The 13,299-nt window shown below is 48.8% G+C and overlaps 1 protein-coding gene across 2 annotated transcripts in view; it reads left to right on the top strand.

Annotated features, from left to right (window-relative positions):
• ANXA10 (annexin A10) overlaps nucleotides 1-13,299 on the top strand; it is a 479,763-nt gene that overhangs the window by 362,414 nt on the left and 104,050 nt on the right. For both annotated transcript variants that reach the window (XM_086962400.1, XM_086962401.1), the window contains one exon: nucleotides 7,825-7,883. In XM_086962400.1, the coding sequence (XP_086818526.1) occupies nucleotides 7,825-7,883 (59 nt within the window). The remainder of the gene's footprint in view (nucleotides 1-7,824; nucleotides 7,884-13,299) is intronic.

The following is a 13,299-nucleotide window of genomic DNA, read 5'->3' on the forward strand; positions in this document are numbered from 1 at the left end:
GAGGTGAAGCGGGAGGGCGTTCCAGGCTTTGGCCGTGAGGAAGGGAAAGGAGCGGCCTCCCGATCTGATCTTTCTGGTGCGGGGGACCATGGTGTAGGAGAGCTGGGCTGATCATAGGGTCCTTTGGGGTGTGTGGAATTTGAGTCGGGTGTTCAGGTATGTTGGTCCTGTTCTGTGAAGGGTCTTGTGTGCGTGGGTGAGTATCTTGAAGGTGATTCTCGCCTCGGCAGGGAGCCAGTGGAGTGTGCACAGGTGCTGGGAGATGTGGCAGTGTTTTGGCAGTTTGAAGACCAGTATTGCAGCGGCGTTCTGGATTTTCTGTAGCTTGCGTTGAGGTTTTTGTTTATTCCTGCGTAGAGTGCGTTGCTGTAGTCGAGTCTGCTGGTAACCAGAGCATGAGTGATAATCTTTCTATGTTCAAGGGGGACACATTTGAATGTCTTACGAAGGTGGCGGAAGGTGTGGAAGTAGGAGGACGAGACGGAGCGGTTCTGGCGGTCCATTTTCAGCCCGGAGTCCAGGATGATTCCCAGGTTGCTTGCGTGGTCCATGGGGGTTGGCGGGATTCCGAGGGCGGGGGGCCACCAGATGTCGCTCCAGGCATCGGGGTTTGGGCCCATGATGAGAACGTCTGTTTTGTTGGTGTTTAGTTGTAGGCAGCTGTTTTTCATCCATTTGGCGAAGGCTTCCATGACTTCTCGAAAGTTGTGTCTGGCAGTGTTTGGGTTAGCTGGATATGGAGAGGATGAGTTGGGTGTTGTCTGCGTATGACACAATGTTCAGTCCATAGGTCCTGACGATGGGGGCGAGTGGAACCATGTAGACGTTGAAGAGTGTCGGGCTGGGGGAGGAGCACTAGGGAACTCCGCAGGTGGTAGGTGTAGGGTCTGAGAGGAAAGGGGGGAGTATGACCTGCTGCGTTCTGCCGAAGAGGAAGGAGGGGATCCAGTTGAGGGCCTTGTCCTGGACTCCTGTGTTGTGAAGTCTGCGTATTAGGGTGCAGTGAGAGACTGTGTAGAACGCCGCTGAGGGGTCGAGGAGGATGAGGGCTACTGTTCCACCTTTGTCCAGTAGGGTGCGAATGTCGTCTGTTGCGGCGAGGAGGGCGTTTTCAGTACTGTGGTTTTTTCTGAAGCTGGATTGGGAGGAGTCGAGGATGTTGTGCTCTTTGATGAATGTGGCGAGTTGGCTGTTGATGGCTTTCTTAATGACTTTCAATGGGAAGTGGAGCAGGGAGATGAGTCAGTAGTTTTTGAGGTCCGTGGGGTTCTTCAGGAGGGGCTTCACCTGGGCGTGTTTCCAGTCATCGGGGAATGAGGCGGTCGCCAGGGATCGGTTGATTGTGTGGCGGAGCATGGGTGCGATGGTGTCGGCGGCTCTGTTGAAGATGTGGTGGGGCAGGGGTCTGTGGGTGCTCCTGAGTGCATTGAATTCCTTGTCTTCAGTGTGGTGAGGGCTGTCCAGTTGTTAATCTCTGGTTTCTGGGTGTCGGGGTGATTGGTGTGGGTTCAGTGTGCTGGTTGTCTTTGTCAAAGTTGTCATAGATGCTCTTGATTTTGTGGTGGAAAAAAAGTGCTGAGTTTGTCGCAGGGGTCTTGTGAGGGGGGATGTCAATAGACTTGCTGGTGGGTTGGGCAAACTCCTTGATGATGTTGAAGAGTTGCTTGCTGTTGTGCGCGTGGGTGGAGATTCTGTATTCAATCGCTTTTTTCCTTGTTTCTCTGATGAGTTGGTGGTGGGCGTTGGTGACGGCTCTGAAGCTGTTGTGGGCTTCTGTGGATTTAGTGTTCCTCCAGGCCTTTTTGGAGTGGCAGCAAGTGCATCTGGACTCTCGAAGTTCGGTGGTAAACCGTCTGGCTTTCTTGGTGCGGGTATTGTTGTTTTTATTGAGGGGTGCTATGATGTTGGCGTTGTCCGAGATCCATCTATGCAGGGTTCAGGCTGCGGTGTTGGGTTCATCGTTTTTTGCGATGGTTGGGGTGGAGTTGTTAAGTGAGGAGGTGAGCTGGTCATCAGTGATTTTGGTCCAGTTTCTTTGTGGGAGCAGGTGCTGGTGTCTGTGGATGGTGGGTGTTGTGAAGGTGTAGTGGACGCAATGATAGTCAGTCCATGGTAGTTCGGTAGTGTGGCTGAAGGTGATGGAGTTTCCTGTAGTGAAGAGGGGGTCGAGGGTGTGTCCTGCTGAGAGCGTGGGCTCAGTCATGATCTGGCAAAGTCAAATATTCTGGAGGTTGTCCAGGAGGGATGCGGTGTTGGGGTCCAGTTGGGTGTCGAGGTGGAAGTTGAGGTCTCCCAGCAGGGTGTAGTTGGTGGATGCAATGTCCTGCTGGAAGATGATGTCCGTGATGGAGTTGGCGTAGGGTCCGCGGGGTCAGTAGATGAGGGTTCCTCAGAGGGTGGCGGTGGGGCTGACTAGTATCTTGAAGTGAAGGTGTTCCATCAGGTCTGTGTGCTTGTCGGGGGTATGCTCAGGCGGAGGGTGGATTTGTGGATGATGGCGATTCCTCTTCCCGGGTGGGCGGGTGGGGCGGTCCTTCCTGGAGATCTTGTATCCTTGGGGGGTGGCGATGTCCAGTCCCGAGGTGGTGTTGGTCCAGGTTTCGGTGAAGAATGCTACATCCGGGTTGGTGCTGTCGAGGAGGTCCCAGATTTTGGTGGTGTGTTTGTAGAGGGATCGGACATTGAGGAGGATGCATTGCAGTGTCTTCAGTTCGGATGTGTTCTTGCGGTTGGGTTGTGCTGGGTCCATGTTCCTTGCGGTGCTGTAGGTTTGTAGGCAGCGGTGACACCTGAAGGGTCCGTGAGTGTCTGCTGGTGAGGCTAGCGTGCAGTTGTTGTTGCGGCCTGGGTTGAGTGCGTGGAGTGGTGCTGGGTCGTAGCGTTGGCGGTGTGGAGGTCCAGGGTTCTTGCGCTGGTCGAGGTTGGGTTGCGGATGGGCGCAGATGGGCTTGACTTTGGCGCGCCTTTGGCTCGTTAGAGGTACGGCCGACATTAGGCAGGGGTCGGGGAGGGCTAGACAGCTGGGAGGCGGGAGTGGGAGGGGAGCTGAATTGGTCGTGCTGGTCATGCTGGGGGGAGGGGCCGCGGGGCAACAACGGCAGGGAGAGCAGGCGGGAAAGGAGGGGAAAAGGAGGAAGAAAGGAAGTGGAAATACTCTAAAAAAGAGCAGAAATGGATAAGTGCAAAAAGGAGAATAAAAATGAGGGTAGAAAAACAAGTGAAAATGAGTGAAAAATCGGATGAGAGAAAAGAGATAGAGGTCCACTGGACCACCAGGGATGAGGCGCAGGTGAACCTGCAGGTGGAGGAGTGCCTCGAGCACCAAACACTCAAGAGTGCAGGGGCAGGTCTTACTTAATGGTGGCGGTGCGAGGGAGGGGGAGCAATTTCACTGACAATGAGTCAGTGGTCTTGCTTTTTGTAGCTGGAATCCCTCCAGCAGGGCAAGGCTTCAGGCTGTAGCTGAAGAGGGCTCCATGAGGCAAGATCCCTTCTTCACAAGGTACCAAGGAATCGCATTTGCTACTGCGGAAAAGCTCCAAGCAGGGGAAACCTGAGTCTTCAGCCATAGCGAGGCAACTTCCTCAGATCAAATGGCAGGTTTGTACCAGTCCTCCAGAGTTCTTTAGAGCTGGAAAGTTCCTAAGTCCCTGGTTTGTCAGGATGCTAGGATGGGTACCCTTTGATACAGCCCAGGTTTCCAGAACCTCAGGAACAGAACTTGGGTCTCATGACTCACTCCAGCAGAAGCCACTAGCAGGGTCCAGGGGAGGTTCAGTTGGAACTGGTCAGCTGCAGGAAAGGCCTCTTGTAGCTTGTCACTGATCATACATGTGTGCTATGACCTAGGTCTGTCTTATGGATTACAGTCTTGTTAGACCAGGAGGGGTCACAAAGTGCTACCCTCATAGTGGTGAAGGGCTACTGCTGTTCCCAAGAATTAAGTAGCATGAGCACGGTGGTTGCAGCATACCGTTTAGTAAAGAGTAATAAGTAGGATGGGCAGGCCAGCCAGACTTATGACCCTTGGGATCCACTCCTTTGTCCCGGGTACAAGAGAGAGATCAGGTCCAGTTCTTTAGATGCCAGGGGAAGGACTTCAAGTTTGTTATCAAGCATCATTGAACGAGCACATTATGAAAATTGTAAAAAAAAAAGTCAGTGCAAATTGCCAAACAAAATGCCATATGCCATTTACTCTCCCGCACATACTCCATACAGCACCACGGCAAAGTCACCTGCTGAATTATGATGTGGCAGAAAAAGCTTTTACTCTTCGCATGTTCAACCACCCACCCGACCCACGGGTGTTTTTATCTCCCACTCCAACAACAGTGTGGTAAAACAAACTTACAGCCCCTTTAGAAAACGCCGCAGGCTGCCACACCGGCTCCAACAACAGTGCAGTAAAACAAATGTATACCTGCGTCACCCAATAAATATTTTCGCCCAATTACACCTATCACTTTCATCAAAAAAGTTGCAAATTGCAATTCATTGCTACCTCAAGCTGACATCCTTGTAACTAGCCACTGAGAGCTGACACCAACCCGGTCAAAGTGATAACTCAGAGCAGCAATAGTTTGTTGTCTTATTATGGAAATAAAATCTTTTAAGAACCAACCGAAGTCTGTCCACATAGCGCCTCAATGATACAAGGAGAGTACTTGCATAGTGCTTCAAACATCAAGGAGAATTGCTTGGTAGCAATATGAGGCTTGCTGTTAATAATTCAATATATTCACAGTCCGCATTTGGTATGTGCACAAAGCTATCCACAGAGAGGCACTAAATAGCACCAATTAGTATTCCGAATAATATTGGAGGACAAAGCTCATTTTGAAACCAGAGAGTAAGCACACAGTTAAATAATGAATTATGCTGCTTGCCACATATGAGGAAAAACAGCAATTCTGCTGTCGTCATGGTTACACTGCGTGCACATACTGTGGAAGGCAGCCACCGGTTGGCTGCCTTCCGCACCAAATACAACAGTGAGGTAATAAAAACAAATGTATAACTGCATGAATCCAGTAGCGGCTGCTACCAATCGGGAGTGGTGGACTGGGTGGGCGGCGTAAAGAAAATTAAAATAAAAAAAACACTTACCTGGGGCAACCGGCTTCCGCCTCTCCTTTGTCCCCTTCTTCCTGTCTCTGCTGGCAGTAGTAAGCATCTATTATAAAGGGGGGGTAGAACCCAAGCAGTCACGGGGACCTGGGCGTCAAGTAGTAAATGTATAGAGGGGTCCCCGTGGAAGGGAAATTATTTCTGCACAAACAATAAAAAATTTCAAACAAGAACTAAGATGGTACTCAAAGGACAGGGATGTTGTCATTTATTCAACAACAACATGTTTAACGATTTAAAGCAATATTTGTAATCATTTATAGATGAAAACGAGAAATCGAAAAATTGGAAAGGGCCCCAAGGGGGGGGAAAAGGGGGGAAGGGGGGTGTGCTCAAAGGTTGTGTAAAAGGTTATAAAGATAGTACACAGATTTAAACATACTGTACATATACACAATCAACAAGGAATTGCAAATTATTCCAAAAAAACAAAACGGCCTACATCAATTAAGGCAAGTGTTGGGCAAATTTAGCAGAAAAGTGGGGCATTCTACGGTCACGTGTACAAATCAATCGAGTACTGGAAATGTGCCGGATGTCCCAAGGTAAAGAGGTGTCGACGTTTCGACCCCTATTTCTAGGATCAGTTTATTCCTTTGCCGGGGTCTTCATCAGGACCGTTGTAGTAGGGAAAGGGACTAGGAGGGGCCGTCCTATCTGTGGTTCACTAAAACAAGACACACTCTGGAAAATTCAAATGTGTGGGCTGCCTGTTTCAGACAAATATACTGCTGGGCACGTCTAAATAAACGTCTCAGTGTATTGAGCTGCACTGTTGTAGGGAGGCTTAGGCGCTGTGCTATATTCAATAAACTTAAACGGGTCCCTGCAGTGCCTAACGGACTGGGGAGCTGGATGATCGTATTGCAATTTCGCCGATCGGCTCCGTGTGATCGCGAAGGGAACTTCAAACGCGGACCGCGAGGCAGCAGAGCGTCTTGCTGCAATCGTATCCCCGTATACTGTCCACCACTAAGCGAAGCAGCTGGGCTTCCCAACGCGAGAAGCCCAGCTGCTTCGCTTAGTGGTGGACAGTATACGGGGATACGATTGCAGCAAGACGCTCTGCTGCCTCGCGGTCCGCGTTTGAAGTTCCCTTCGCGATCACACGGAGCCGATCGGCGAAATTGCAATACGATCATCCAGCTCCCCAGTCCGTTAGGCACTGCAGGGACCCGTTTAAGTTTATTGAATATAGCACAGCGCCTAAGCCTCCCTACAACAGTGCAGCTCAATACACTGAGACGTTTATTTAGACGTGCCCAGCAGTATATTTGTCTGAAACAGGCAGCCCACACATTTGAATTTTCCAGAGTGTGTCTTGTTTTAGTGAACCACAGATAGGATGGCCCCTCCTCGTCCCTTTCCCTACTACAACGGTCCTGATGAAGACCCCGGCAAAGGAATAAACTGATCCTAGAAATAGGGGTCGAAACGTCGACACCTCTTTACCTTGGGACATCCGGCACATTTCCAGTACTCGATTGATTTGTACACGTGACCGTAGAATGCCCCACTTTTCTGCTAAATTTGCCCAACACTTGCCTTAATTGATGTAGGACGTTTTGGTTTTTTGGAATAATTTGCAATTCCTTGTTGATTGTGTATATGTACAGTATGTTTAAATCTGTGTACTATCTTTATAACCTTTTACACAACCTTTGAGCACACCCCCCTTCCCCCCTTTTTCCCCCCCTTGGGGCCCTTTCCAATTTTTCGATTTCTCGTTTTCATCTATAAATGATTACAAATATTGCTTTAAATCGTTAAACATGTTGTTGTTGAATAAATGACAACATCCCTGTCCTTTGAGTACCATCTTAGTTCTTGTCGGCAGTAGTAAGCAGCAGAAAGCTCCCGGGCTCCCAGGTTCCCCATAGCCAATCACCACACTCAAATGGGGACTGGGAGGCTTTGCATGTTCCTCACCAAGCTGTGTAAAGCAAGTCTGGTGGGGAAGATGGAAGGTGTGCCTGGCTGTTTGGTCGTCCCAAGAGGCCCCCTGGTGAGGATGGGAATAATGGACTCACCACTCTGCCCTAGGGGATATATGGGATGGTACTTTCTTCCACATGATATGGGATTTCCAACCTCTTCAGGAGTACTGTGTGGCAATACTGGTGAACATGAGAGACGTATAAAGGGTGGAGGAGACCAAGTCACCGAGATAGTGTCTGCTGAATATATGCGGGACTCAGACCACACCAACAGCGAGTGTTCATGAGTAACACTTGAATTTATGGTTGCAAAGCGTATCATCGCGCAAAGGTGGAAGGCAGTGTCGGCCCAACTTTGAGTGAGTGAAAGGCTGATATGGACTAGTGTATGCTTGCAGAGAGAGCGGTCTATGAGAATAGAGGCTGCCCACAAAAAGGTTAAGATTTGAGGGAAGTGAAACGAATATGAGGGATGTTGTGCAGACCGGTTGAGAGATTTAGACAAGACCAAGAAGCAGTATAGCCGGATGGTTGAGAGGAGAGAGTGGGGGGGGGACTGAGGCAAAGTAACTACTGTATGATAAATGTGCATTATCCACCATCTCGTATTATTGTGATGTTAAATATCTTATCATGAGTGGCAAATTGTTGTTTCGATAAAAAAAAAAGAAATGCCTCACATAATCATAAAAAGTGGAAACAATATTTGCTTCATATGTACTACCACTATGTCCTTTATTATTTGTGTTTCCCACAGTTATGTGCGTCCGTGACAAAGCCGCCTATTTTGCATACAGGCTTCACAGTGCATTCCATGTAAGTAGTTGCCTACCAACAGGCAGTTTTTGACATGATATTTCTAATGTTTCTTCTTTTGAACAATGTTTTTGGGTAGCCCACATTGTACAACACAGACCAAGTGAATGTTGAGTTGTTTTTTTTATTTCACATGATTCCTGTGCTGCAAAAACTGCACCAGCCTGTTAAAAAGAATTGAAAAACATTTTAGATGGAATAGGGGAAGAATTATTTATCATGCATCTGGCTATCTGATGTGACTGTTGCTATTGCAGTTATTTATAAACGATGCTGATTGTAAGATGGGCAGTGTTCTTTTTTTATTTTTAACTTTGAGTTTATTTAACCCCTTGGGTGCGGCCGGAATTTCGCTGCGGTGGAGCAAAATTCCACACGTGCGCAGATCGGACGGCTCCCAGCCGTCCGACGCACACTCCCACTGTGGCGTCGGACGGGCCGTACGACGCATGCGAGGGGTTAAAACACTCAACAGCAAATACCAAAAAAGGTAGAGTAACAATGATGCAGAATAAACCACTATTTAAAATATGAGCATACAATGAGAAATGTAAGTCTGCTGTAGGAAATTATGAATGAAATATAATAGTAAAAGGGTGATACAAGGGGAGGAGAGGTTTGGAGAGGGAAGGGAAATCAATGCAAAATATGTTATCTGGTAAATTTGTACAAAGACTAAAGATAAACCTTGGACAATTCATAATTATATATTTTAAAAACAAAATATAAAAATAAAGACATAAAGGTATTGTGTATGTCAATTTAAGGAGGCTTCTGGACCTCGTCAGGAGTCAAGATATTCCCACTGGCCAGGGAAGTAGATTTAGATAGAAATTTAGTAATTGGAAGCCTTAGTAATTCTCTTTTTATAGCCAAAGAAATGGGAGAAACATAGTTAGTATCAAGTCTATGATTAAAACATAAGGCATACCACCAGGACTTAAAAGTGACATCCAACGTATTTTTCCAATTAGATGTTGTTGGAAAATGAGGCAGCATCTGTGAGGCCTGCACACATGCCTACATTTGTCCTTCACTGGGAATCAAACACCCAATTGTAGAACCTGACTCTCAGAGGGTAGCGTTGCAGAGTAGTCTGAGGCTTACTCAAGGGAGGTGGTGTGGGCTAGTAATCACCATTTGCAGGTGTGCACAAATAACACTCAAAAATTGATTGTCCAGTCTGTACTTTGATTTATAAAAGTAAGAGTACATTTATTAAACACACCCACTACACAATACTATGCATCAATTTACAAACATACATAAGCTGTTGGAATTTGCGAAATTGCATAACATCTTCACCCCTCCCGGGGGGGGGGGGGAGGGAGGGGTCTAGTACCACCACTCCCATGTATGCACATCATCTTGCCCCCAATGCAGTTAATTGAACATAACCTGGAGCGAGGGCCCTGCGCACTGGCACCATCCCAGGGGCAACCTCCCCCCACCCATTATCTCAACCTGCATTTAAAAATAGATAACACTGCCTTGGTGACACACAACCCTGACTGAGCATTTCCTACTGACCATGAAGTATGCACCTCTACACCTTAAGGGCTAGCAGTCTGGGTTCTTCACCTAAGTGCAGCAGTAAGACTACCTGTTTAAGCATCACATTAGAATGACAGTACTCATCACATTGGTGATCATTAGAATGTATTGCGATTACAGCCCCTAAAGGCATCACAGATGAAATCACAGTATTACGCATATACAGCTAGACACCCTAGCTGAAATGTCTGACAACATAACCCCACTTTGCTTATGACATCATCTTTATCATGTACCTCACCTTAAACACATGAACCTCAGTCCCTCTAAAAGAAATACCCCCTAGTAAATGCATTTCGGTGCAATTACACCTCTTCACCTCCAGGGGATGCCCTTCTCCAGACATCCCCAACGCAGCCCTTCACTCCACGATGCACTTCTCAAAACACCCTCGGCTGTAGAACAAAAGTTCCAGCACAGAAAGTGTTAAATGCTGGCTAAGCCCTTGAGGGGTTATTCCTTTCAAATCACCAGGAAACTTAGGGAGGGACGTCTCTTCGTGAGGGGGGGGGACTGCTCTTCTCCAGCAGCTCCTGCAGCACCTTTTCACAATTGAGGGTGACCCCCTTCCTCTGGGGGGCCACCAAGAACCAAAACAACGAATCCCCCACTTACCTTGCAAGGTATTATGGGGCGCTTCAACTCCTCTTTATGAATATTATAACAACGGCTCTCCCGCTGCTTCGGGGAGAGCCACAATGTGGGCCTCCGGCCTTTGCCTCCTCTCGTTGGAGGGTCCGGTCCCACCCGGATCCCCAGATGAGTACTTTGGCTCGGGGAGCACACCCCCGGCTGCTCTTTCCATTTTTCGGGGGCCCGGGTCTGACCCGAGCCCCTCGCACCTTTCCCAGTACCTTTTGGCGTCCCGGTCCCACCCGGAACCCCCGCATGTTGGCACGTTCGGGGGAGCCCACCCCGGCTGTCCCTGCCAACTCCCCACCCGGCCAGCACCCTCGCGTGCTGCCACGGGAGCCAGAGCTACAGGTCTGGTCTGCCCGCTCCGGCGGGCAGACACCGAGGCTTGCGTTGGCTGCAGGGGAGTGCAACGGCACTTCCCAATCCCCACTCCGCACTTCGGGGGCCCAGAGATGGGCTCCCTGGCCCTGCGGCCACCTTCATGTGGGGCGTGATGGTGCCCGCCCGGCTTGGACTGCTTTTCTTCAGCGGGGGCCAGGGTGGGCTCCTAGCACCCCGTGGCTGCCACTTCATCTTCTTTGGGGCCCGGGGATGGGGCCCTGGGCCACCTTCATGGGGGCGCAAAGGTGACCCCGGCTTGGCTTCATTGTGGGGCGTGATGGTGCTCCCCACCTCCTCCTCACTGCACGGGGCCCGGAGTTGGGATCCCGGGCCCCTCCCCCTGCAACTCTTGGCTCCCCGGCTCAGTTTTCAGCGGGGGCCAGGGTGAGCTCCTGGCACCCCGCTGGGCACCTTCACGGGGTACGCAATGGCGCACCCCAGCGCACCCTGGCTTTAGTTTGTTTGGGGGCAGCCCCCGGTACCTGACCCACCACAGGGGCATCTCTGAGACTGGCGGCGGAGCCCCACGTGCTTCGTCATCAGTCTTCTTAGGGGTCAAAGGTCACCTACCTTCCGGTGGCTATATCTCTGATCTGTCTCATTTTCGCATCTTCCTGCTCCTGGTGGCACCCCCCAGCCACTGGGAGCACTCTGCTTCACCCTCGTGGTCTCCAATAGGGTTCATTCTGCAGGGAGCCGTCTTCACAGGCTCCCTGCGCCATCCTTTCACCTGGCTCTCCTCCTGGGCCTCTCTTCTCCCTGCGCACAGGCCCCTGCTTCTGTGCACCGGTCCTGGGCTCTTCTTCTGGTTCTGTTAGGGCCCTGGGGGGCAGTCAGGGGGTTCCTCCTTCCAACTGCCCATTGCCAGGCTCCAGCACCTTCCGCCTCAGCAGACCACACCCCAGAGAGACCTTATCTTCCTGTGCAAGCACTTTTTAAAAGTTGCGTAGGGGGATGGCAGGAAGTCTCTGTTGGTCCTATCAAACATCAACACATCACTTCCCTGTCCATGCTCTCTCCTTGTCCAGCCTCTGAGTTTGTTCAAAATGGCGTAGTTCAGGGTCTCTGGCCACATGGTCTCTGATAAAGCCCCTTCCCCCGTCTCTGTCTTCCCTCCTTGGTGCAGCCTGGTGCCGGGCACCCAGTGATAGCTGCTGGTGGATGAGCCTGTAGCCCCACCCATCTTCTCTTCATGGAAAGTAGGCCTTAGCTTGTTGAGGAAAGGTTATCAATCCATCCTGCTGAGGTCAGCCCTCAGCCAGGGTCTGGTTATGACTGACTCAGAGAAATGTGACATTTCTTGATGACCAAAAAGCAGTACAAATATGACTTTGGGCTCTGCAGAATACTTCTTTTCACATCCACTAGAGTGGACGTTAGTGCGTGTCTGGAATCTGTAGGTCTTATGCAGCTTAATCTAGCCCATGGGCTCCACATCCCCGTAGGGGAATAATGAAGTGAAAAACAGTAAAACACACTAACTTTCCCTGGCATGTACCTTCCCAGTGTATAAGGCCTATTCCATGTCACCACCCAATTCTGCATAAGTCCTGTCACACTATTCACTCTGTAGCTGCTCCTGGACTGGGCACGCTAGGAATCTCCCCTGCGCAGCCCCTACATGTGTGCACAAGCATGTACCCCTGTGTCTGCATGTAACCAGTCCGGTGTCCCTTACTCTGGCTACGGCGCAGTGGCCTGGTCAAGCCAGGGGGACACCAGTAAAATCCCCATGCAGTCTTTTTCATCCTAAATTCACTGTGGGTGAGACCCAATTTATGAGGCTCCCCCTCAGTAAAAGCTCAACAATTAGGTGTTCAAAAAGTGAAAAATCCGGGCGGCCCATAGTGTCAGAATCACCTTCTAACAGATGTTATTAGATGAAAATCAACAGACAATATCAAATCCACCAATTTATGGCCTTGCAAAAGCTTGGACCAGATTGGGGCACAAATCATCTTAATCTGGTACCATACTCGTTTCCAGAAACTATAAATAGAAGTACATTTGAAGAGCATATGTATTAAATCAACATATGAATAATCACAGGACCAAAAAGATGGGTTTGAGTCAGAAGAAAAATGGTTCAAAAGTAAATATTAATTGGTGATAAAAAAGGATTGTAAAGTATTGTCAGCTCCAGTGGATTTGTATGTATTAGTCCAAATTTTGTCTCACAAACTGACAGGCCAACATTCCAATCAGTCTGCCTCCCATCTCAATTCAGTTTTAGATATTGATCTATCCTTAGGAAAGTTTAATGTTAGTAAACAGTATAGGCTTTAGGATTAGTGTTTAATAGTTTAAGCAATCCAGCTGAGTCAGGGGAGGGAATAAAGTTTTGGGACATATTTGGTTAAAGGGTCATTAGATATGTGTGAAGAGTTTGAATTGCTTTCGGTATGAAGAGGGTAGAAAAAATGTGTTCAGAAGTTCCGAAAAATATTAAGATCTGCCTGTTATTAAAGAGTTGAGCTATCCAGTGGAGACCGCTATCTCTCAAGGAAAGAAGAGATGACAAAATGTGATGTGAGTGTGCAATAACAGGAATGCATAGTTGGGAAATATGTGTTGTGAAAGACAACACTTCTGGAAAATCTGATGGTGCCACTAGGAATTTATCTAAAGAAAGCCATAAAGGAACATGGAAAGTGTGAGTGGAGTTAAACCAATAAGCTGACTGTTCTAAGAAGAAAGCATGATGATATTGTTTAAAATTAGGGAAGTTGAGACCACCTACCGATTTATTCTTCTTTAAGGTTGATACATCTGTTTGGGATTGTTTACACTTCCATAGGAATTTTGAGAGAAAAGAAATCTATTCTTTATATATAAAATTGGGATA

This window comes from Lissotriton vulgaris, chromosome 3_1 (assembly GCF_964263255.1).
Source record: "Lissotriton vulgaris chromosome 3_1, aLisVul1.2, whole genome shotgun sequence".
Classification (NCBI taxonomy): Eukaryota; Metazoa; Chordata; class Amphibia; order Caudata; family Salamandridae; genus Lissotriton; species Lissotriton vulgaris.